This window comes from Delphinus delphis, chromosome 1 (genome assembly GCF_949987515.2).
Source record: "Delphinus delphis chromosome 1, mDelDel1.2, whole genome shotgun sequence".
NCBI classification, from domain to species: Eukaryota; Metazoa; Chordata; class Mammalia; order Artiodactyla; family Delphinidae; genus Delphinus; species Delphinus delphis.
This window is the reverse complement of record NC_082683.1, coordinates 143,856,031-143,882,291: the sequence shown is the minus strand read 5'-3', so window position 1 is coordinate 143,882,291 and position 26,261 is coordinate 143,856,031. Positions and strand designations below refer to the sequence as shown.

Sequence of the window (26,261 nt, the reverse complement as noted above, 5' to 3'; positions counted from 1 at the left end):
TCAAGTAAACAATCTAACCTTACACCTAGAGGAAGCAGAGAAAGAAGAACAAACAAAACCCAAAGTTAGCAGAAGGAAAGAAGTCAAAGATCAGAGCAGAAATAAATGAAATAGAAACAAAACAGTAGTAAAGATCAATAAAACTAAAAGCTGGTTCTTTGAGAAGATAAACAATATTGATAAACCATTAGCCAAACTCATCAAGAAAAAGAGGGAGAGGACTCAAATCAATAAAATTCGAAATGAAAAAGGAGAAGTTACAACAGACACCGCAGAAATACAAATCATCTTGAGACTACTACAAACAACTCTATGCCAATAAAATGGACAACCTGGAAGAAACGGACAAATTCTTAGAAAGGTATAACCTTCCAAGACTGAACCAGGAAGAAATACAAAATATGAACAGACCAATCACAAGTAATGAAATTGAAACTGTGATTAAAAATTTTCCAACAAACAAAAGTCCAGGACCAGATGGCTTTGCAGGTGAATTCTATCAAACATTTAGAGAAGAGTTAACACCCATCCTTCTCAAAGTCTTCCAAAACATTGTGGAGGAAGGAACACTCCCAAACTCATTCTTTGAGGCCACCATCACCCTGATACCAAAACCAGACAAAGATACTACAAAAAAGAAAATTACAGACCAATATCACGGATGAACTTAGGTGCAAAAATCCTCAACAAAATACTAGCAAGCAGAATCCAACAACACATTAAAAGGATCACACACCATGATCATGTGGGATTTATCCCAGGGATGCAAGGATTCTTCAATATACGTAAATCAGTCTATGTGGTAAACCATATTAACAAATTGAAGAAGAAAAACCACGTGACCATCTCAATAGATGCAGAAAAAGCTTTTGACAAAATTCAACACCCATTTATGATAAAAACTCTACAGAAAGTGGGCATAGAGGGAACCTACCTCAACATAATAAAGACCATATATGACAAACCCACAGCAAACATCATTCTCAATGGTGAAAAACTGAAAGCATTTCCTCTAAGATCAGGAACAAGACAAGGATATCCACTTTCACCACTGTTATTCAGCACAGTTTTGGAAGTCCTAGCCATGGCAATCAGAGAAGAAAAAGAAATAAAAGGAATACAAATTGAAAAAGAGAAAGTAAAACTGTCACTGTTTGCAGATGACATGATACTATACATAGAGAATCCTAAAGATGCCACCAGAAAACTACTAGAGCTAATCAATGAATTTGGTAAAGTTGCAGGATACAAAATTAATGCACAGAAATCTCTTACATTCCTATACACTAATGATGAAAAATCTGAAAGAGAAATTAAGGAAACACTCCCATTTACCACTGCAACAAAAACAATACAATACCTAGGAATAAACCTACCTAGAGAGACAAAGACCTGTATGCAGAAAACTATAAGACACTGATGAAAGAAATTAAAGATGATACCAACAGATGGAGAGATATACCATGTTCTTGGATTGGAAGAAAATGACTATATTGTGAAAATGACTATACTACCCAAAAGCAATCTACAGATTCATTGCAATCCCTATCAAATTACCAATGGCATTTTTTATAGAACTAGAACAAAAAATCTTAAAATTTGTTTGGAGGCACAAAAGACCTTGAATAGCCAAAGCAGTCTTGAGGGAAAAAAACGGAGCTGGAGGAATGAGACTCCCTGACTTCAGACTATACTGCAAAGCTACAGTAATCAAGACAAGATGGTATTGGCACAAAAACAGAAACATAAATCAGTGGAACAAGATAGAAAGCCTTGAGATAAACCCACCCACCTCTGGTCAACTAATCTATGACAAAGGAGGCAAGGATATGCAATGGAGAAAAGACAGTCTCTTCAGTAAGTGTTACTGGGAAAACTGGACAGCTACATGTAAAAGAATGAAATTAGAACACTCCCAAAGACCATACACAAAAATAAACTCAAAATGGATTAAAGACCTAAATGTAAGACTGGACACTATAAAACTCTTAGAGGAAAACATAGGAAGAACACTCTTTGACATAAATCACAGCAAGATATTTTTTGATCCACGTCCTAGAGTAATGGAAATAAAAACAAAAATAAACAAATGGGACCTAGTGAAACTTAAAAAGCTTGTGCACAGCAAAGGAAACCATTAACAAGACGAAAAGACAACCCTCAGAATGGGAGAAAATATTTGCAAAGGAATCAACGGACAAATGATTAATCTCCAAAATATAGAAACAGCTCATGCAGCTCAATATTAAAAAAACAAACAACCCAATCCAAAAATGGGCAGAAGACCTAAATAGACATTTCTTCAAAGAAGACATACAGATGGCCAAGAAGCACATGAAAAGCTGCTCAACATCACTAATTATTAGAGAAATGCAGATCAAAACTACAATGAGGTATCACCTCACACCGGTTAGAATGGGCATCATCAGAAAATCTACAAACAACAAATGCTGGAGAGGGTGTGGAGAAAAGGGAACCCTCTTGTACTGTTGGTGGGAATGTAAATTGATACAGCCACTATGGAGAACAGTATTGAGGTTCCTTAAGAAACTAAAAATAGAATTACCATATGATCCAGCCATCCCACTACTGGGCATATACCCAGAGAAAACCGTAATTGAAAAAGACACATGCACCCCAATGTTCACTGCAGCACTATTTACAATAGCCGGGTCATGGAAGCAACCTAAATGCCCATCGACAGTTGAATGGATAAAGAAGAAGTGGTACATATATACAGTGGAGTATTACTCAGCCATAAAAAGGAAAGAAGTTGGGCTTCCCTGGTGGCGCAGTGGTTGAGAATCTGCCTGCCAATGCAGGGGACACGGGTTTGAGCCCTGGTCTGGGAAGATCCCACGTGCCATGGAGCAGCTAGGCCCGTGATCCACAACTACTGAGCCTGTGCCTCTGGAGCCTTTGCTCCGCAACAGGAGAGGCCACAATAGTGTAGAGGCCTGCACACCTCAATGAAGAGTGACCCCCGCTTGCCGCAACTGGAGAAAGCCCTCGCACAGAAAGGAAGACCCAACACAGCCAGAAATAAATAAAATAAAGAATTATTAAAAAAAAAAAAAAAGGAAAGAAATTGTGTCATTTGTAGAGACCTGGATGGATCTAGAGAGTGTCATACAGAGTGAAGTTAAGTCAGAAAGAGAAAAACAAATATCGTATGTTAGCGCATATATGTGGATCCTAGAAAAATGGTACAGATGAACTGGTTTGCAGGCCAGAATTGAGTCACAGATGTAGAGAACAAACGTATGGACACCAAGGGGAGAAAGCATGGGGGCTGGGGTTGTGGGGTGAATTGGGCGATTGGGATTGACATGTATACACTGATGTGTATAAAATTGATGGCTAATAAGGACCCGCTGTATAAAAAAATAAAATAAAATTCAAATATAAAAAAAATGAATCTCAAATATATGTTTTATGATTCCATTTATATATCATTCTTAAAGTCACAAAATTATATTTTTCCTACTTTATTCATTTCCCATATTTCATTTATTTACAAATCCAGGTAATATAGGATAAAGACATTTAAAAAACTACTAATAAACTAGATAAGGATTAATAATTATTGCTATAATTTATTGATTTCATATTACGACAAAAGTGAGATAATCCAATATGCTTTCATATTGTTTTTGACAAATTTATTATTATTCTGTTGCAACCTTTAAGAAATCACTGCTGTGAATATTATTTATAGTAAATGTAGAGTAATTTTCACATATATAAGACAACAATACACTTTACTACTATATTTTTAGTATATAGTTCAAATATATAGTATATTATAAAAATAGAGTAACAATTCTCAAATTAGAACCTGCAAATACAATATAATCATAGTTTCAGTATATTATAGTATATTCAGCAGTACTATATATAGATGTAGATATATTTATAATGAAGTAATTCATCACAATGGTTTTGTGTGTAGCATAGTATTAATAATGTCGCTATTGAAACCTGTGTTTATAAATACTTAAAAATCACTGTAGTCCTTTTTTGCTTTTGGTCTGCCATGAAAGGATCTTGGAAGGCACCACTCCATCCTAACAACAAGTAAAAAGCTAAACAAACTGAAAAACTAAGAACTCTTCTGACATCTACCAGAGAAGTAAAGTCATAGGGCCAATAGCTGCCCCCCACATTGGAGAGACAGACATCAGATACAGAGAATCACAGGTTACTGAAGCAGAAACCCATCAGCATAAACCTCTGTGGGAAGTAGTCCCAGGGTATAAAACTGGACTGTAACTGACAAATTGGCAGAGATCCAATAGGGACAAGTTTGAGAGTTAAAAATTCCATGGGGTGTACCCTTACTTTTGTGAGTTTTGTCTCCTGGAGCTCTACCAGGTTCTCACAGTGAATATTGGAAAAAAATCCCTTCAGTCTTCCTGAAAGGGGAAGGGGAAAAGTATACATTTTGAAATAAGCCAGAACATTCTATTCTTATTAGAGCCTAACTGACTTGGCAGGAGGGAAATGCCAAACTCCAGTTTGGCTCTAGCTTTGTGTGTAGGGGAAGGGAAATACCCAACTCCAGTCCCCTGTAGCCATCTGGTTCCATCTAGGGCTGAGGAAAAGCTGATAGACACTTGTGAAATTCATAGTCCAGGGCCACAGGCTCACTAAAAGACTAAGACATAATCATAGGACTATAGAATTCCTCCCCTCTCCTGTCATCTTACCACCACATTACTAAAAAAGTGTTAACTGGAGTTGCTTTCACTCAGTATATCATGTACAGATTTCAACAAAAAATTACAAGGCATACTAGATGGCAAAAACCCATAGTTTGAAGAGACAGAGCAAGAATCAGAACCAGACTCAGATATGGAGGAATGTTGGCATTATCAGGTCATGAATTTAAAAACAACTATGACTAATATACTGTATGTTCTAATAGAAAAAGTAGACAACATGCAAGAACGGATGGATAATGTTTGCAGAGAGAAAGAATTTTATTCTAAGAAAGAATAGGAAAGAGAACTAGAGGTAAAAAATACTATACAGAAATGAAGGGTGCTTTTGATTGGCTCATTAGTAGACTGGACAGGTCCGAGGAAAGAATCTCTGAACTTGAGAATATGTAAATGGAAACTTGAAACTGAAAAGCAAAGGGAAAAAACACTAAAAAAAAAAAATAGAACAGGATACCCAAGAACTGTGGTATAACTATAAAGGGCATAATATAAGCATAATGGGAATACTGGAAAGAGAAAAAAACAGCTTGTTCAAAATATTAATAGAAACAATGTATCCAATTATGTATAGTTATGTATGTATATATATGCTTATGTGTACTTCTGTATAAGTGAAATGAATGACAATGATACCAAGGATGAGAGAGATGGATTAAGAATATTTTGCTATTATAAGGTACTTGTACTACCTGAGAAGCAGTATAATTTTATTTGAAAGTGGAGTTAGGTTAGTTGTAAATGTATATCGCAAACTCTAGGGCAAGCCCTAAAGTAAAAAAAGATTTATAATTTATTTGCTAAAATGGAGAAAAAATGGAATCATATAAAATGATCAATTAAAGCCACAAATGGTAGAAGAAGAGTGGGAGGAGAAAAATAGGAAAAATAAGCAGGGCAATTAATAGAAGTAAATAATCATAAAGATCAATGGTCTAAATGTATCATTTAAAAGACAGAACTTGTCAGAGTAGATTAAAAAACAAGACCCAACTATATGTTATCTATAAGAGAGTCATTTTAAAAGACACATTAGATTAAAGGTAAAAGGTTAGGGAAAGATTTACCATGTTTACACAAATCAAAAGAAAGCAGGAATAACTATAGTAATTTCAGACAGTGCTGACTTCAGAGCAAGGTAAATTATTAGAAATTATCAGAAGCATTACATAATGATAAAAGGATCAGTTATCCAAGAAGATATAACAGTCCTTAATGTGTACGTGCCTAATAATTGAGCATCAAAATACGTGAGGCAAAAAACTGATAGAACTACAAGGAGAAATAGGTAAATCTATTATAGTTGGAGTCTTCAACATCAGAAATGGACAGATCCAGTAGGCAGAAAATCATTAAGGACATAGTTGAACTCAGCAGCACTATCAATCAACATAATTGGACATAATCAACACTTACAGACTTCTTCATGCAACAATAGCATAAAATATATTCTTCTCAAGCTCACATGGAACATTCACCAAGGTAGATCACGACCACATTCTGGATCATAAAACACACGTTAACAACTTTAAAAGAGTAGAATTCTTACAATATCTGCTCTTAGACCACATGGAATTAAATTAGAAATCAGTAAAAGAAAGATAACTAGAAAATTCCCAAATACTTGGAGATTATACAACATACTTCTAAATAACACGTAGGCCAAATAAAAAATCTGAAGATAAATTTCAAAATATTTTGAACTCAATGAAAAGGAAAAAATTATCAAACTTTGTGAGATGCAGTGAAAGTGGTGCTTAGAAGGAAGTTATAGCATTGAATGCATATAGTAAAATTGAAGAAAGATCTAAAATCAGTCATCTAAGTTTTCATCCTAGGAAATGAGGAAAAGAAGAGTAAATTAAATACAAAGTAAGTAGAAGAAAAGAATAAAAATTAGGGCAGAAATCATAGGAGTTGAAAACAGGAAATCAGTAGAGAAAATTAACAAAACTGAAAGCTGATTCTTTGAAAAGATAAATAAAATCAATAAGCCTTTATCTAGGCTAACTAAGAAAGAAAGAGAGATGACACAAATTTCTAAGATCAGAAATGAAAGAGTGGACATCACTACACACATGGACATAAAAAGGGTATTAAAGGAATACTGTGAACAGCTCTGTGCACACAAAATTGATAATCTAGATGAAAAGGACCAATTCCTTGGAAGACATAGTCTGCTGAAACTCACACAAGAAATATACAATCTGAGCAGGCCTATATCTATTAAAGAAATTGAACCAATAATTAATAAGCTTCTAAAACAGAAAGCATCAGGCCAAATGGGTTCACTGGTGAGTTCCACCAAACATTTAGGGAAGACATTGTACCAATTCTCTATAATTTCTTCCAGAAGATAGAAGTGGAGGGAATTCTTCCTAACTCAATCTCGGAGGCCAGTGCTATCCTAATACCAAAACTAAGGATATTACTAGAAATGAAAACTGTAGACCAGTATCTCTCATGACCATAGATACAAAAATCCTAATCAAAATACTAGGCAATTGAATCTAATAATGTATAGAAAGAGCTATACACTATGACCAAGTGAGATTTATCCCATGTGTGTAAGGATGGTTTAACATTTGAAAGTCAGTTAATGCATATCAGAAGGCTAAAGAAGAAATCACATCATCATATCAATTGACTCTGAAAAAGCATTTGACATAATTCAATACCCATTCATGATTAAAAACTCTCAGCAAATTAGGAATAGAGGAAAACTTCCTCAACTTGATTAAGAACATTTACAAAACTCCTATAGTTTGCATCATCCTTAATAGTGAGAAACTTTAATTTTCCTGCTAAGATCATGAACAAGGCAAGGATGTCCTCTCTCATCTCTCCTTTTCAACATCCTACTGGAAGTTCTCACTACTGCAATAAGACAAGAAAAGAAAATAAAAATACGAAAATTGGAAAGGAAGAAAGAAAACTTTGTTTAAGGTGACATGATTGTCTATATAAAGAAAGCACAAAAAATCTACTGAAACTAATAAACGATTATAGGAACGCTGCAGGATACATGGTTAACGTATAAAAGCCAATCACTTTCTTATATACCAGCAGTGAATAAGGGGAATTTAAATTAAAAACACAATATGACTTACATCAGCACTTCCAAAAAAATGGAATACTTAGATAGAAATCTAACAAAATATGTACAACATTATATGAGGAAAACTATAAAACTCTAATGAAAAAATTAAAGAAGAACTAAATAAATGGAGAGATATTCCATGTTCATGGATAGGATGCCTCATTATTGTCAAGATGTCAGTTCTTCCCAGCTTGATTTATACTTTCAGTGCAATCCCAGTCAAAATCACAGCAAGTTATTTTGTGGATGTTGAGAAAATGACTGTAAATTTTTTACAGAGGAACAGAAGTCCCAGAAAATCTAACAATATTGAAGGAAAAGAACAAACTCAGAGAACTAATTCTACCTGAATTCAAGACTTACTATAAAGCTACAGAAATGAAGACAGTGTGGGATTGGTGAAAGAACAGACAGATCAATGGAACAGAATAGAGAGTTCAGAAATAGATCTACATGAATATAGTCTAGTGGTCTTTGATAAAGGAGTAAAGGCAATACCATGGAGAAAAGATAGTTGCTTCAACAAGTGGTACTGGAACACCACATCCAATGGACATTCACATGAACAAAGGGGACCTAGACCCAGACTTTACATCATTCAAAAAAATTAACTCAAAATGGATCATAGACATAAATGAAAACACAAAGTTATAAAACTCCTGGAAGACAACATAGGAGAAAATCTAGATGACCTTGGGCATGGCAGTGACTTTTTAGATATAACCAAAGGCATGATCCAGGAAAGAAATAATTGGTAAGCTGGACTTCATTAAAATTAAAAACTTCTGCTCTGTGAAAGACACTGTCAAGATAATGAAGACAAGTTGTAGACTGGGAAAAATATTTGTAAAAGACATATATCATAAGGAATGTTACCTGGAATATACAAAGAGCTCTTAAAACCTAACAATAAGAAAATGCACAACCCAATTACAAAATGGGCTAAAGACCTTAACAGGAACCTCACCAAAGAAGATACACATACATATGGCAAATAAGCATATGAGAAGATGCTCCACATCATAGGTCATCAGGGAAGTGCAAACTAAAACAACAATGAGATACCACCACCTATCTATTAGACTGGCCAAAATCTGGAACACTGACAACACCAAATGCTGGGGAGGATGTGGAATAATAGGAACTCTCATTCATTGCTGGTTGGGAGTACAAAATGGTACAGCCACTTTGGAAGACAGTTTGATAGTTTCTTACCAAACTAAACATATTTTTACTATATAATCCAGAAGTCATGCTCATTAGTTTTTTACCCAAATGAGTTGAAAACTTATATCTACACAAACATCTACATGTGTATATTTATAACAGCTTTATTCATCATTTCCAAAACTTGGAAGCAACCAAGATGTCCTTCAGGAGATGAATGGATAAATAAACTGTGGTACATCTAGACAATGGAAAATTATTCAGCGCTTAACAGAAATGAGCTATCAAGCCATGAAGATGTGGAGGAAACTTAAATGTATGTCACTAAGTGAAAGATTCCAATCTGAAAAAGGTACATACTGTGTGATTGCAACTATATGACATTCTGGAAAAGGCAAAAAATTATGGAGAGAGTAAAATGATCAGTGATTGCAAGGAATTAGGAGGAGGGAGGAGGGATGAATAGGCAGAGACAGAATTTTGGGGGGCAGTGAAACTATTTTGCATGATATTATTATGGTGGGTACGTGTTGTACATTTGTCAAAAACCATTGAATGTACAGCACCACGAGTGAACTCTAATATAAATTGTGGACTTTGGTGTGTCAGTGTAGGTTCATCAGTTTCAACAAATGTACTACTGGTGCAAGATGATCATAGTAGAGGAGGCTGTGGGTGTTTGGGGACAGGAGGTATATGGGAACTCTGTACTTTCTGCTTAATTTTGTTGTGAACCAAAAACTGCTTCAAGAAGATAAGGAATAGTAAACAATAGAGCTAGATTGTGCAGATAACATTAATAACCACAAACTTAATTTAAGGGAATGTAGTTTACCCATAGTTTTTATATAAGGAATAAAAATAGGCTGTGATTATAATTAATAATATCTTTAAGGAACCACATCTAGTATACCTGATTTTTTAAAACAAGGGACAACCACATGTTTGATACACACACACATGAGTTTTAGTTATGTTTCATAATGTTCAGTGTTGCAATATCTTATTCTGTCTCTATTGTTGAAATTCACATCTTAATTATGAGTATAAAATGAATTCTATACTTGTAAAACCCTTTATCTGTGACATTAATGTTAATATATTGGACTAATAGAGTATTTTTGTTCCAAAGAAGTCAAATTCTTTTTGTATTCAAAGTATGATTGTATAATGTATAATATATTTGTATGGTCAGTTTTATAATAGGAGAACCTAAGTAATTTCAAAATAAAGGGACAAGTTTCATTTTACCTCCTAATGGCTTGGGGTATACAATCTCAGGGTTAGAAAGGACTTTAAGGTCATCTGACCCACTGAATTACAGATCTTGTGGCCCATCTGTAGTGCCCCGTTGAATGGTATTTCAGCTTCAGGGCCTTTAATTAATTAATTAATTTATTATTTTTTTCAGGGCCTTTTATTTATTAATTTAACAAACTTGTTTTGAATGCCACCATGTAGCAGGCACTGTGTTAGGTGCTATATAAGACATGGTTCTTCTCTTTAGTCTAGCAGGAGAGATATAGGTCAGTATGTAAATTCTAAAACAGGATGGAAGGGACTGTAAAGAAGTGTGAATAAAGACAGAGCTACTTAATGTCTCAAAGTCAGTCATTCCATTTTACACAATTGAAACTCCTAGAAAGTCCTTTTTTCTCTTGAGCCAAATACTTTAGTCCTTAGTACTGCCCTTCTCCAATAACCAGTTTTTAGCTTTTTCAACACAGTGTGTTGTCTTTCCAATTGGTAGTGTTTTATGTTTGTTTATTCTAGTTTTAGTTTGCTTAAATTTGGCCTAAATTTCAATCTGTTGAAATATCTTTGGACTTTCCATGTACAAATTTTTGGTTTTCTCTTAGAGTTAATAAATTGCCTCATTTTCCCCCATTTGCTTATTTTTTTCTCTGTCCCTATCATTATTTATTACTAAACTCTCTGATAAAACTTGAAAACGTCTCAATGCAGTCAGACACCTGAAATAGTACATTAGATCAGTGGTTTTCTCAGAGTCTTTTCTCTTGGATTCCTTCCTTGTTCTGATTACGTATGGATTGGTTTGTTCTCTTGGCCTTCTCCATAGCTTTCCTCACCACACTTCCACTTCTTGTAACTGTGGGAATTCTCTTCATCAGTCTTCTGTTGGGTTGGCCAAAAAGTTCGTTTGGGTTTTTCCATAAAAAACCCAAACAAACTTTTTGGCCAACCCAATATATTGCATTCCAATTCCCGACCCATTTTTTTTCTTCCTCCCTTTCTCTTGCTGGAGGCCTATAGGCTCTTCTCCCTATTCTAAAATTTCACAATGATTTGTTTGGTGGGATTTTTTTTTTTTCATTTGTTGAGCTGGGCATTTGGTGACCTTCAATTTGTGTAATAATCCAGATGTTTTATTAGGAGACCTAATAATGTCAGTATTTGTATGCCTTAACTTTTAGGCTATTTGGTTTTCTTAGAAAAGAACCTTTAAATCTCTTACCAAGGGATCTCGTATTGGACCAACCAGCATTCTGGGAGCCCAGTGGTTGAAGGAGGACTGATGTCCTCATCAATTTGGCATTTAGGTTTTCATATACTGCCTCTGTTTTCAGTAGCACTCTTCAATCCCTCCTTTAGCTGTCTGTAGTATCTGATTCATTCTGTTTTCTGTCTTCTGAAACTTTTCCATCTTTTCTCATCTCCTCTCTTATTTTCTTTGTAGTCATTATTGTATAACTTTAAACATTTCTTTACTGTTATTTAATGCAGTTTCTCTAGGGGATAGTGATCTGTATTTCAGAGAATGTTAAATTTAACACATTGTGCAGTCCTCTCAGCTTCATGGCATCCATAATTTTGATCAGCATGTCTTTGTTGACCTTTTTCAAGTTGTTACCAAATTTTTTTCAACAAAATAGGACAAAGAATCCTGCAGATGATATATAGCTAGAGAATAATTATTTCAGGTTGACCCAATACCTCCTGGGTACTGCTAGTTACAACTAAGCCATCTTTCCTTCAGCTGTTTCACATCAAAATTTAGGCATCCCAAGTTATTGTAAGTTTAAAGATATACACTATTCTCTTTATCCCCCTTTTAAGACATACTGTTATTTGCCTCTAGTCTCATTTTCCTCTGGTTCATTATCAACACTGTTGCCAGAATAATTCATAAAACTGATACTTTAGGAAAGTGATTTTTCAAAAACGAATAACTCTCTTGCTTAAAAGTCTTTAATACCTTCACATAGAATTTTAGGATAATGTTCACATTTCTTAGCTAAGCCTACAAAGACCATTCCCAGACCACCTCAACATGCTGTCTTGGTTACAGCCCTGTGGAACTTGTAAGATACACAAGGTGTCATGTTTTACACCCCTGTACCTGGAGTGACTTTACCTTTCCTTCCTCACTTAATTTGTCTCATTCTTAATTATTGTCTTCTTTTGGAAGGCTCCCTTGCTTACTTACCTCTACGGTCTAATGTAAATATCTTTTGCTGTGTCCTTTTAATGCCTTGAACCTATCTGTCATAGCATTCATCCATATTGTATGGTAGTTCTTGATATTATTTCTATGCCTCCTCCAACAAGCCTTCATATGCCTCAAATACCAAGTATTTTCCTCCTTCTTTCCTAAAAATTAACATTTTTATATATTTTTGTACAGTATTCACAGACATCTATTAGATAGAAAAGATAGTCTAAATCCTGTGCAGAAGATATGTGTCTTTGGAGAATAAGCCTCTATAACATGTCAAACACCAGCTTGGTGACTATATCTTATTTAATTTTGTATTTTTAACATTTAGCATAGTGACTTAAAAACAGCAGATACTCAATATATATGTATCGGAAAAAATGAATGAATGAATGAATGATACCTCTTTACTCACATTATCTTAAAAAAGGTAGGGACCATTTATTCTAATTGGCCTGCCTCCTCACCATTTCTCTCCAGGTCTTTTCCATTTCTATTTTCTCATTTATTCATTCATTCATTCAGCAAATATTTGTTGAGCTCCTGCTATATGTCAAGTGTGATAATAGCCACTGGAGATACAATGGTGAATAAAACACCTAATCTCTACCCTCTCAGAGTTTATAATTCAGTGGGAAATAGCAGTTACAATACAGTGTGAAACTGCTTTGGGTGAAGGAAGTACACTAGGGCATTGTGAGAACATGTAGGAGGGGTGCCTAGCTTGGGGCTCTCCAGAGGCTTCTTAGAAGCAAAACAAAGACATGAGGAATGAGTAGGATTTAGCTCCTAGAATAGAGTTTCAGGCTAAAGGAATGGTGGGACACTCAGCGCATGCTTTCCTTCTAGCTTCTTCAACTCTTTGAATTCTTCCTTTTTTCCTTCCTGCCCACCTATGTTTAGTCCATTCTTCGAGACTTAGCTGAAAGCTTATCTCTGCCTTAACTGTAATACTCATCTTTCCTTTCTTTGAATTAACACAACTTAGCATTCAGTTGTGTATTATTTTAGCTTGTATGCCTTTAGTTGCCTTAAATATCTTGTTAACCTTTCCTAGAGGGCAGAAACTATAACTTATCCTTCTTTATTTTCTCTGATAATGCCTAACTAAATACAGTGCTGTCCATGCAGTAAGGATTTAACAAATGCTTGCTGAATAGTTATAAAGGGGACAAAAATAGATACATGTGTTTTAAGATTTCAAATACTCTGTGAGTCTGTACCTCAAAATATACTACACGTTCAGGATCAGAGCAAGAAGAGTAGTTTTGAAAACTGTCAAAACATTCATCCTCCTCCCTTTTTCACCCTCTCTCACAGAATACACCTGTAGATTGTTGGCAGGGAAATTGTTGCAGTCGATGAAATTATCAGTTTGAGAATGAGTGTTGTGTCTTTGTGTTTCATATACACTTTAAAATATTTTGGAATTTTTTAGAACATTAACACATTGTATTCTTCTACTAAATAAAATTTCTGGTCATATTAAAACATTGTTAAATTTTGACCAGTACCAGAATTTCAACTCCATCTGCTACAAAAGTGCAAAACTCATTTAAAACACTTAAAAATAATAACATTTAAAGCTTTCTTGCCCTTGAAGCATTTTCTTCCGAATTGGAATCAGGCTATCTCTGACATTGGCAACTTAGTTGGATATGTATTGATTGACTTGAAGATGTAGCCTCTGTGTCCGTCTGTTATCCTTATAAGATAGCATTTACTGAGTACACACTGCACCAATTTTGAACACTATATGAAAACTATGTGGACATATTTGCTGCTCTTTAGGGACTTATTTCAGTTTCCAGGACCTATAAATTTATTTGAGCATACTTATGGAACACACTTAGCAGCAGAATGAAAATATTAAACCAGAGTATGAATGGACATAGTTTATATCAGCACCAGAGTATTAGGTGTTTCTAGCAAATGCAAATAAGAAGGATCTAAAGCTAAATACAGCAGACTATACTTATAATTGAATTAATTTTCATCTAAATTTAACAGTGTCAAGTCGTTATCCCAAGTGAAGTTCAGAATTCAAACCAAAGAGAACAAATGGTTTCATTATGGTATTGAATGACATAAACTGAATTTGGGCCTATAAACCCAGAACTTCAGAGTTTTTACCTCTCTTTAGCATAATCTCTTTGTGGCCTTGGGCAAGTTGCTTTGCAAAAACAGAAAACAGACAAACAAAATGAGGATGACAAAGGTGTAGAGATCTAGCTTTTAAAGCATTTGGATCTGAGAAGAGCCTCCTGAGTGGATGTTTTTCCTAGCTCTTCAGCATTTCTGTTTTAAACTCGATTTCTCTGTTTTTTATATTCTGCCTTCTGCTATATTTATATCCTATTTTCTTACAAAGACACACCATGTCCTTTGGAAGCATGTTTTATGAAGTAATAGATGTGTAGGCCTAGGATTTGAAAAATTATACAAAGTAAAACTTTTTTCATATATGTAAAAAAGACATTTCTGTGATAGGTTTATTGTTCACTAAATCATTAACCTCACATCCTAGTATGAAACATCATTGAGGAATGGCTCACATTCATTGACATTTGGGTAACAGGAATATGAGATTTAAAATTCATATTTGTGGTTGAAATAATTACTCCCTGGATTATTTTCTGGAGAATCACATGTATTTTGCATTGCCCTAAGGCAGGACTAGATTTAGCTATTCGCCTAAGGATAAATAATCCAGGTGTTGGCCAAGTGACTTTTAGAGAAACATTTTTTTTTTTTTTTGATGTGGACCATTTTTAAAGTTTTTATTGAATTTGTTACAATATCGCTTCTGTTTTTATGTTTTGGTTTTTTGGCCACAAGGCATGTGAGAGCTCAGCTCCCCAACCAGGGATTGAACCTGCACCCCCTTCACTGGAAGGTGAAGTCTTAACCACTGGACCACCAGGGAAGTCCCGAGGAACATCTTTAAAATCCTTTTTATCTTTTCTGATCCTGATAAAACAATCTTTGCCAACCATATTTCAATGCCCCTTGGAGGAATGAAACAATGTGGGAATGACTGGCCTTTGAATTTTGAGTAAATTACTTGTATTTGCAAATCTCTTTAGCACCACCAAAATATGCTTATTTTCTTTTTTTAATGTTATGATTCATAACATTATAATCATAATGTTATGATTCATAACATCTTGGAAGATAAAGTTACTTTGGTAACATTTACTCTATTTTTAGCTATCACAGTGACAAACTGTGATCTTCTAAAAAATCATCATGATTATTATTGAAGTTACTAAGTATACAGAGGCATGAATTGTGTTCCTGTGGAGCATACACACACAACAGTATTGTATTTGATTACAGAAACTGTAGATAGTTGTGCTCAACAGGTTGTGTTCAATTTAAATAGAGGTCAGGACAAATGGGCTTTGTTATGACAGTTCTTAGGGTACATGAATGTTTAATAATGCCCTAGTTTTAAATTAATTTATAACTAATTCGCTGTGGAAGCTTGGAAGAATTTTTAAAACTCAGGGTTAAGATTAGAATGAAAGCAAACTAAATGTATCTTCTGCCATTTTAAAATCAAGAATTAAAAGATGCTTTATATATTCTAAAAAATACTTTCTATACTGCTTTTCTTCTAACTACATTAAAGATACCAAAACAACCAACCCAGGAATCAAAGATGATGTATAAGAAAATTTCATATAAGTGCATTTCTTCTAAGATGAATATATAGCTGGGTTCTTGAGATTATCTGTTTGTAGTAATTTAAAAGAAACCACAGTATTTTGTTTCTACATGAGGTATTGTGGTGAATATAATCATTACCTTAAATAAATGACATTTTTGAGTAGCCAGAAATCAGAATTTTTAATTGCTATTTTGTGGATTTTATAAAACCTCATCTCAAAGTGCATTTACCTTGCGTAACATTTGGATTGTGGATATGATGGTACACAGAAAACAAACCTTTCAAAGCAAAGTACCTTATTTAATGACTACCTAAAAATATATATATATACCTTTATTATTATTTCATAGACTGAACACACCTTCAATTTATATTTCATTTTATTTATTGTATGCTTGCTTTGTATAAAATTATAGGGGATTTAAAAAAACTAGCCACTTCTCCCCTTTTTTTAAAGGAAAAAATCATCACATTTACCTAAGTAAATTCCATTAGAGGTAGTATTTCTCTTGTCTTTTTGTTCAGCCACTGGAGTCCCTTGTGACCTTGGGTATGTATTCTAAGAGGTGACTGATGGTTCGTGATGTTCTGAATTTTCTGGTAGCTTGCCTGTTGCCTGCCTCTAGGTTTGTCATCACCCTTATGCTGGCTTACGCAGTATTCCTTCAGTCTCTTATCTCCAGGCTTTGATGCATATGTTCTGAAGGTGGCCAGAGTGACTTTGGGTAGCAGCAGATGGTGAACCTTCAGGCTGCCACCGGCTATACTGGTGTTAAGTTGGAAAGTTAACGTTTGATGAAGAATCAGTAGTGCATATGAAAGAGCTTTCGCTGCTGAAATATCTTTTAATTAAAAAATTAGCATACTCAAACCTTTGTAAATGTCTGGGCATTTAAAGAAATCTAAAATTAGTTGTTTTCTTATACAGGAATTCGTTACTTACCAGTTTAGATTTGTGTTGCTTGCTAGTCCTACTGTGGTTCCTGCCCCTGCCCCAATATGCTTGTAGTTAAGGCAGATAAAAGAATTATGTAAACTGAACTGGGATGTTTTTGGGAGTTAAATGTGTTTGGATAAACATTTAAAGTGTATATATATATATAATTTTACATTTCCTTATTTTATTATTATTTTTAACATCTTTATTGGAGTATAATTGCTTTACAATGGTGTGTAAAGTATATTTTGATTTATGGTAATTTGGAATTTAATAATTGGAAAGAAATGTGGATCTTACGTACTACTTCCATAGAATCCTAGTAGATTAGTTCTGTGGTTCCTACCTTTGAAGATACTTCTAGCTTATATAGAAGCCTAAAGAACTTAGCCCGCTTCAAAAAGATATTTCTCCTTGCTCTGAGTTGGTTGGTAATGTTTTGGCTTTGCTATCAGTCCACAAAGCAGTACCCTTTTTTTTTTTTTTTTTTTTTTTTGTGGTACGTGGGCCTCTCACTGTTGTGGCCTCTCCCGTTGCGGAGCACAGGCTCCGGACGCACAGGCCCAGCGGCCATGGCTCACGGGCCCAGCCGCTCCGCGGCATGTGGGATCCTCCCGGACCGGGGCACGAACCTGTGTCCCCTGCATCGGCAGGCGGACTCCCAAACACTGCGCCACCAGGAAAGCCCCAGCAGTACGCTTTTTGATTGTTTGTTCACTTAGTTCATGATATTGTGCTATGTTGGAAGTTCTAGCACAAATAAAACACTGGTAAGACTCCACATAATTTTTTTCTGTTCCCTTTACATCACAGGGGTACCTTTTATGCTTTGCTGAAAATAGATTCTTGAGAGTAGTAAATGAAAATGCCCTTTAGGATAGAGTTGTAAGTATCCGTGTCAAATTTTACTTTTCATACTTCAGTTCTTATCAGTGAAACAACTTTTGTGAGCATGACCATTAAGAACAGATTGATTTCGTGGCATAACAGGTGAGAAGTTCCTCTACACAGTCTGTTCATGCTGATGCTCCTGATGCTGCAACTTCTCATGGACAGAAGTGGCAGGCTGAGTATCTTTTGCTTTTGGAGTTGCTGGGCAATGGTACAGGGAACATTGCTATCCTTCTGATGTCAAAGAAAGAGAAAGTTAGACCCCAGTGGGGAGAATTGTTGGTATTAAAGTTCACCTAGTACTCTTTGTTTTCTGGTAGTTAAATTTTTTATAAGATTATCTCATGAGCATAAGGTATGGAATTAACAATCAACAGTAGAAATACATTTTGAATATTCTAAGCATATAAAATGAGATGGGCTTTAGCAATAAATATAAATAACATTTGCTTATCATCCTGTGGTATTGACAGGGAGAGCAAAGGTTTAGTGCTTTAGGTTTGTTGTTCAAAACCATTTCTACAGAAGAATAACATTATTAGCTCCTATAAAGCTGCCAAGATGAGTTTAGTTAATAACTCATCTAATAGTGGTCAAGTTAAGTGTGGACTTTTTTTAAAAAGAGAGTACAGTAAGTATAATCATATTTATCTGGAACTATGTTGAAAAAGACTCTCTAACTTGTGGACTTGGGCTTCTCTGTTTTCTCTGGCTTCTTTATTATGTTTATCCCGTTCTTTTCTGGTATGTTTGTTTATGTGTGAATTCCCAGCAGTATAACTTGCACAATTGAAGTCCATTTAGATGACATCCTGTCAACACGAATGGTACTGTGACACCATTAAGGGAAACGCTGTTTGTCTGGTATGGCTATCTCTGTAAGCTTTTCTTAAACATTAAAAAAAACACTTTTATTAATTGTTCTGGAGTCCTGTGAAGTAACTGGCACCAAAGCAGAGATAGATATTCCCTCAGATAACCCAGGTAGTCTTTCTTTTTAAAGGAATTGGAGTTGAATTTACTTTTAGAGACTTACAGACTTTGAATGTCAACCTTTAAATTAAGTATCTAAAAAAATTAAAAAATGGGTGGCACATCATCTTCACTGAAGGGAACTGTCCATAATTCCTCACCGCAATCATAGTGTCTTTATTGCTATTTGTCTCTTTTCTTTTCTCCAAATTTATTTTTCATATGCTTAAAAAAAACTCATCATTTGATACTTTTGATATATTCCCCAACCTCTCCTATCTTTCCAGAGATGGTACCTAGTTAAATATTGGGCTTTCCCCATTCTAGTTAACAAAATTGACTTATAATCAATTGGAGCTTTTCCTGCTACTGTTGCGAAAGAAGAGTAGGCAAGTCTCATTGTGCTGGTGGAATTGAGGAGCAGATGAGGCTAATCCTAAAGGCATAAGTTGTCTGTTTTTTTTTTTTTTTTCCCAGTTAGGAACAGTGATTCTATATATTACCACGGGCAAAGATGAAGTAATCTCTCCTGTTAGACCATATGCTAATATAGTGCTGATAAGTAAGTGTGAAAAATGAAAGGGAAAAATACATTACTTGTATTCTTTCCAAAAGGTATGATATCCAAGATAATTATTTCATGACAGGTTTAGTTATAGTACTTGTTTTATCATGAAACAAAAGATGGTTTTAGGAGTCTTTTATTGGGAAGACAATTGTATCACTTAGTACCAAATTAGACTTTTGTCTTTATAAAGGTGAGCAAACCCATGAAGCAGTTTTTAAATTGATATGTTCTAGTCCACAAATGAACGAATTCTGTTTGAGGGTTAAAGAAGCTATTATTTTGTCCTTTATGCTGACAGCTTCATTACAGATTGGCCTGCTGTTGGCATTAAAAAAATGTTTGGCTCCTTATGATCTCTGTGCATGCAACTATAATATTAATGCAGCGCCATAGCACTGTTCATTAAGAAATGACTCTAAATGAGGTTGAAGCGTGTAAATTTGGAAAGATACAGATGTTAAATGCAGTCGTTTCTCTTTGTATACAGCCGCATGGCTAATAATTTCCAAGTGGCTAAAGCTCTTGTTAGCAGGAGTGCTGGTGTGTTAAGAATGGCTCTATAAATAACTTTAAGAACTGAAGTTGAAGGTGCTTCTTTTAAAGACTACTGTTAACTAAACATTATTGCCAAACAGATGGAAAGCATTCACCAGCCTGATGTTTTTAGGTCTAATTATATTATCACCAGCCCTGTACGGCTCAGTTGAAGAGGTGTATCCAGAGGCCAATTTATAATCATTTAGCCAACACCTGTTTGGGAGAAATTGACAGTCAAAGGGCACATTTAAAAAAAATCACATATGTTCTTGTGTTTATTGCCTCAATGTGAACATTGTCTAGTTGCAGACAAACTTGGAGCAGAAAGTAAATGTAAACAAAGCAGCCCTTCTCAGCCATGTTGATCGATCTTAATTTGGCCTTTTTATTGGATCCACTTCATGCTTCATGGCTAAGTGAGACCAGCAAAGAGATATCACTCCTGATTTATGCAGGTACATTCTGTTCAGTCGATTAAGAAGTTTCTGGTAGAAAAAAGTTCTTTGCTTTGTACAGCTTCCTTACCTTTTACCTAGTGAAACGTTTTCTATTTCACATAGAAGTATGTTATTTAAATTAGGATTGGAATCTGATGAATAGCTTAAAAGAGTCATAACTTGATGTGAAAACAGATGAGATTTAAGGAATACTGAATGTCTTCACAGACTCAGTAGATGTTTATTGAGCCCTCCTTTACAGAGGTGTACCCCCTTTTGCACTCATGATATGTTAATTTAACTGTCAAGGTTCAAGTTCTTTGAATGTGCTTCCATGCCTAGGAGGTTCAAGATTGGTGGTGAATATAGCTCCGAGGGAAATTATGGGCAAGTAGGTCTACCCTCTCTGAAAATAGTTCAAAACCTGATGATCCTACTAACTCTTTCATTTTAGTGTTTTTCCTTCTTCTGACATACTTCTCTTTGGAAAGACATGTATATGTTGCCTCCATTTTCTTATCACCCATTACTAACTCAGAGTAGTTGGCTTCTGTCCCCACCAGTTGACTACATGATGTAGTATTGAAAGTTATGAGCGACTTCCCAACTGCCTTAGGCAGTAGTCCCTTCTTAGTCCTCATTCTTCATGGCTTCTCTTTGTTGTTTGGCACAGGTGATTACTCTCATTTTAAGCATTCTCTTTTCCTGATGTCTGAACCACTGTATTTTCTGGGGTTTTTGGTGTATTTCTCACTGTACTTTTGGTTGTTATCGTATTATATACCCTCAATATTCCAGCTATGTATACACAGACATAAATAGTATAGTTTAGCAGTTAAAGAGGAAGAGCCCTGGAGCCAGATTGCTGGGTTTAAATTTCACCTCTAGCACGTCTTAGCTTTGGGAGCATGGGCAGGTTAACAGTTTTATGTTTGTTTTCTCCTCTGTAACATTGGTTAACAAAAGTATACCTACCTTGGAACGTCCCTGGCTGTTCAGTGGTTAAGACTGCGCTTCCACTGCAAGGGGCGCGGGTTTGATTCCTGGTTGGGCAGCTAAGATCCCACATGCCGTGTAGTGTGGCCAAAAAGGAAGAAAATAGAGTATACCTACCCCATTGGATTGTTAAATGAATTATGTGATTTAATTCCTTAACCCCCATCACAGTGCCTGCTATAAAGTGAGCATTCCATTGCGGTACTTCCTCATGTCTTTAGCTGTTATTTTTATGGAGATTGCTCAGTTACGGTACATCTTTAGTCCTGACTTATTTTCTAAGCTCCATTCCCAAATTGCTGTCTACCTTCCAAACTTTTACACCTAAATTCATTCACATATGTTTATTGAACAATTACTGTGGGAGATGGATAGGTTATGTGTTGGAGGAAATACAATTTCTGCCCTGTATTAGCTTTCTATCGCTGTATTACAAATTACCACAAACTTTGCAGCTTAAAACAACTAAATTTATTATGTCAAAGTTCTTTGGGTCAGAGGTCTGACATGGATTGCTTTGGGCTAAAATCAAGGTGCTGGCAGGGCTGCATTCCTTACTGGAGACTGGGAGAAAATCCACTTTCAAGCTCATTCAGGTTGTTGGCTGAATTCTTTTCTTTGTGGCTGTAGGACTGTGGTTGCTGGCTCTCAGCCAAGGGTTGGTCTTTGTTCCTAGAAGCTGCCTGCTCCTTCTCATGCTTACTGTGAGCTCCTAGAGGGCTCTTTCCAGTACTTACGTGTGGACCTCTGTATCCAGCAACAACACGTCCCTCTCATACTTCGAATCCCTCTGATTTCCCCTTCTGCCATATCATTTTTGTGCTCTCCAGTTCTGGACAGAGACAGTTCTCTAAGGGGTCATGTGATTTGATTAAGCCAAGTCAGATAATCCAGGGTAATCTGTTTTAAGGTCTGTACCCTAATTACATCTGCAGAGTCCTTTTTGCCAGTAACATAACATATTCACAAGTTATGGAGATTAAGATATGAGTGTCTTTGGCAACTGTTATTCTGCTTAAACATGCTGATAAAAAGCTTGAAATTTGGTTGGGATATAGACAAGTGACCAAATAAAACCAAATTGAAGAGGCTGGTACCATATGCAGTGGGAGAACAAAGGAAGAAAATGTCAGTGACATTTGAGCTGAATATGGAAAGATAAGTGCTTGTTTGATAAGGGGCTGGGTGAACATTTCAGGGAGAAGAAGCAATAATAGTGATAGCAATAATAGTAATAACTGGCTGTACCAAGCAGTTTTAAGGATTATCTCACTGAAATTCTCACAAATGGTAGATACTATTATTATCTACCATTATAGCTTCTACAGATGAAGCTATAGTATCTTCACATGTGGTAGGAATGGTAAAACTATCTTATTGGGTAATTGAAGGAATTAACAATGATTACACATGACTAAAGCATAGCACATATTAAACACTTAAAACATGGTAGGCGAAAGAGAGTAGAAGGTGGAGGAGAGAAATACTTAGGAGGTAGAATTGACTGGACTTGGTCACTGGTTATGAAGGTGGGGGGCAGGGGAGAATTCACGGTGACTTAGGGAGCTTTTTGATTTGGGGGTGTTCCATGGGTGGTGGTGTTATTCAATATGGTAAGAGGTGAAGCGGGATTTTGTTTTAGTTTTAGTGGGGACAGGGCTTTGGGAAGAGGAAGAGATGAGTTTAGGAGGTATCTGTGGGAATATTCAATTGAAATTAAATGGAGTTAAAGAATATAGGTCAAGCACTCAGAAGAGGGGTCAAAGATGAAGTTGTCACTATTACTTAAAATTCATCAGGTCTTAAACGGGTTCCTCTTTGTAACTCCCATTTCTTCTCACCATTCTTTTATTTATTTATTTATGTATGTATGTTATTTATTTATTTGACATCATTATTGAGGTATAGTTGCTTTACATTGTTGTGTTAGTTGCTGCTGTATAACGAAGTGAATCAGCTATATGTATACATATATGCCCATATCCCCTCCCTCTTGTGTCTCCCTCGCACCCTCCCTATCCCACCCCTCTAGGTGGTCACAAAGCACCGAGCTGATCTCCTTGTGCTATGTGGCTGCTTCCTACTAGCTCTCTATTTTACATTTGGTAGTGTATATATGTCCATGCCACTCTCTCACTTTGTCTCAGCTTCCCTTTCCCCCTCCCCATGTCCTCAGGTCCATTCTCTACATCTGTGTCTTTATTCCTGTCCTGACCCTAGGTTCTTCAGAACACTTTTTTTTTTTTTTTAGATTCTATATATATGTGTTAGCATATAGTATTTGTTTTTCTCTTTCTGACCATTCTTTTATTTTTCTAAGCTTAATATCTTCTTTTACCCTTGACTTCCAACTCTCTGGAGGGGGTGGGGAAAAAAAACCCTGTTTACAGTGTTTGCAGATTTCTGTGGTGTAAATTCTCCCGCGATGGCCCATTTCGGACTCTGGCTGCTTTTGTGCTACAACAGCAGAGTTGAACAGCTGCAACAGAGACCGTGTGGGCCTGCAAAGCCTTAAATATTTACTACCTGCATCTTTACAGGAAAAGTTTGCCAACCTCTGCTATAGTGTTTCTCCAAAATGATAAGATTGACATAATATAAAATATATAATATAAATATTAAAATGTTTATAAAATATAAACTATAAATATGGTAGCATAATTCCCTATCTCTGTTCACTCTTTTTTTCACCAAGATGGGTGCAGGGGGAGTGGATAGTTTGAGGGGGCAATGTGTGAGATTACGAGGGGTCTTGAGGTCATTGTTTTTTTTTTTTTTCTTTTTTTGAGGTCATTGTTTTGAATGTGTGCTTTTTCTCTGAATGAGAAGTGACATGATATAACTTATGTTTTTAAAAGCAAACCCTGCCTGCTATTTTGAGAATAGACCATAGGGCAGCAAAGATGGAAGCAGAGAAATCTGTTGGGACACCATTGTTATAATCCAGGTAAATCTTTGTTTCATTCAGGGTAATAGCTGTGGAAGTGGTGAGGTGAGTTCAGATTGTGGATACAATTTGAAGATAGAGCTGGCAGGACTTGCTGACGAGAAAAGAGGAGTTAAGGATGAGTCCAGGATGGAGAAGTAGCACCAGAAGGGTGCCTTGGGTTAGAGCCTGGGTTATTGAGATCACATTGTAGCAAGTTGCTACATTAGAGGTTTTAGGAAGAAAACTGAGACTTCAATTTCTGTAAAAAAAAAAATTTTTTTTACTTTTTTAAAATCATATATGTTTCATGAGGAAAAGTTCTTTTTCTAAAATAATTCTTCCTTTTCGAAATATATTTTAAAAATAAATCTAGGAAAATGTAGTAGTGTTTCTAAAATATGGCATTTTTAGAAAGGAAACACACTTTTAGATAAGACTGTTTTAATCCTGTGATTTGGCGACTTAAAAAAAAAAATCAATTCAGAAATTAACAATTTTGGCAGAGTCAATTTCAACACTTCCCCCAAACCTTTAAAGTATAGTTTCAAAAAGTTATGAGTTCATGTTTCATTGTATTGTAAATAGGTTATTACTCATGTCTTTTATGTAGGTTTTACTTGTAATGGACACAAGGACAGAACAGACATTCATTCTAAAAGTAAGTAGAATTTTTCTGTTTAATGAATTTAGAAATTTATTTTCAAATTATATACTTCTGAAAGAAAATATTTAATTTTTTTCTGGGTGTTTGAATGTTCTTTTATGTTTGCAGTGATCTGTATTTATTTTACTTTGTGTCCTTCCATCACAGTGGATAAATACTCTATAGCATACATTTAAAAAGAGGCTTAGGTTATAGAGTATGGAGGAAATAATTTGGATAAGTTGAAGACTCATTTTATGCTGTTTAAATGTATAGTGTATAATTTAAATACATCTCTAGTACATTTTGCATAATATGTGAAGACCACACGCAGTCATACCTTTGATTATGATTATAGTTCTTAAGAGCTGAAATTTTGCCTTAAAGTCTTTGTTACAGGTATTTGGGAAAGTGTTATCTACACCCCTGGCCCTGTCTTTTTTCTAAATTCAATTTTGATTCTCTGTATTACTCAATTTGTAATTAAATGAATAAAGGAAGAAAACCCCCTCAATTTTGTAATTTCAAAATCATATTTGAAGTGGATTGTGGTAGTACATATTCTAAAAATATCCTAATTTAAGCATTTCCACAGCATCCAGAATTAATGAATTTCGGATTAGTTTTATATTTTTCTGATATTTTTTCTTTTACTCATCAACATGGCAGTTGGTCACAATGACATATACTGAAATAAATTTCTTTTTATGAGTATACTTTATCACTGGCATTTTCTCAGATTTTTAAACCAGGATATGACAGCAGAAACTACACATACCTTGTTCCTTTGGAGAAAACTTAAAATGATCTTTGTACTTTTTTGGAATAGAATTTTAAAACTGCCGGTTTAATCTAGGAATGCCTTTTGTGTCTCAGGAATTTGAACTGATCTCACGATGTCTACTGCTTTAAAGATACACATAAGTAAAATAAAACTTAAGAAAAGGTCATAGAGAAATAACTGTGTGTCATCCTGATGACTTAGTTTGAGAGCATCTCTAATAAAAACACTGACCCACGTAATTGATTTTAATGGCAGCTTTGTGGCATCTTCCGTTCTCTGGATTCACGCCAGATGCCATCAGCAGAGCCTCCAGGGACTGAGGGGCATAGAGCAGCAGATGAGTGGTTTCTCTGAAGCCCAGGGTAACTCGGATAGATTAGTTTGGTTGATAAACACAGAGCACAGCAGGCTCCAAAGGCAACTGAGGGTACAACTGACCTTTTTGTTCT

The 26,261-nt window shown here is 35.4% G+C and overlaps 1 protein-coding gene across 1 annotated transcript in view; it reads left to right on the top strand.

The window, feature by feature from the left end:
* RPS6KC1 (ribosomal protein S6 kinase C1) overlaps positions 1-26,261 on the top strand; it is a 219,030-nt gene that overhangs the window by 144,466 nt on the left and 48,303 nt on the right. Inside the window, exon 9 of the mRNA XM_059994920.1 lies at positions 24,996-25,043. Coding sequence (XP_059850903.1) covers positions 24,996-25,043 — 48 coding nt within the window. The remainder of the gene's footprint in view (positions 1-24,995; positions 25,044-26,261) is intronic.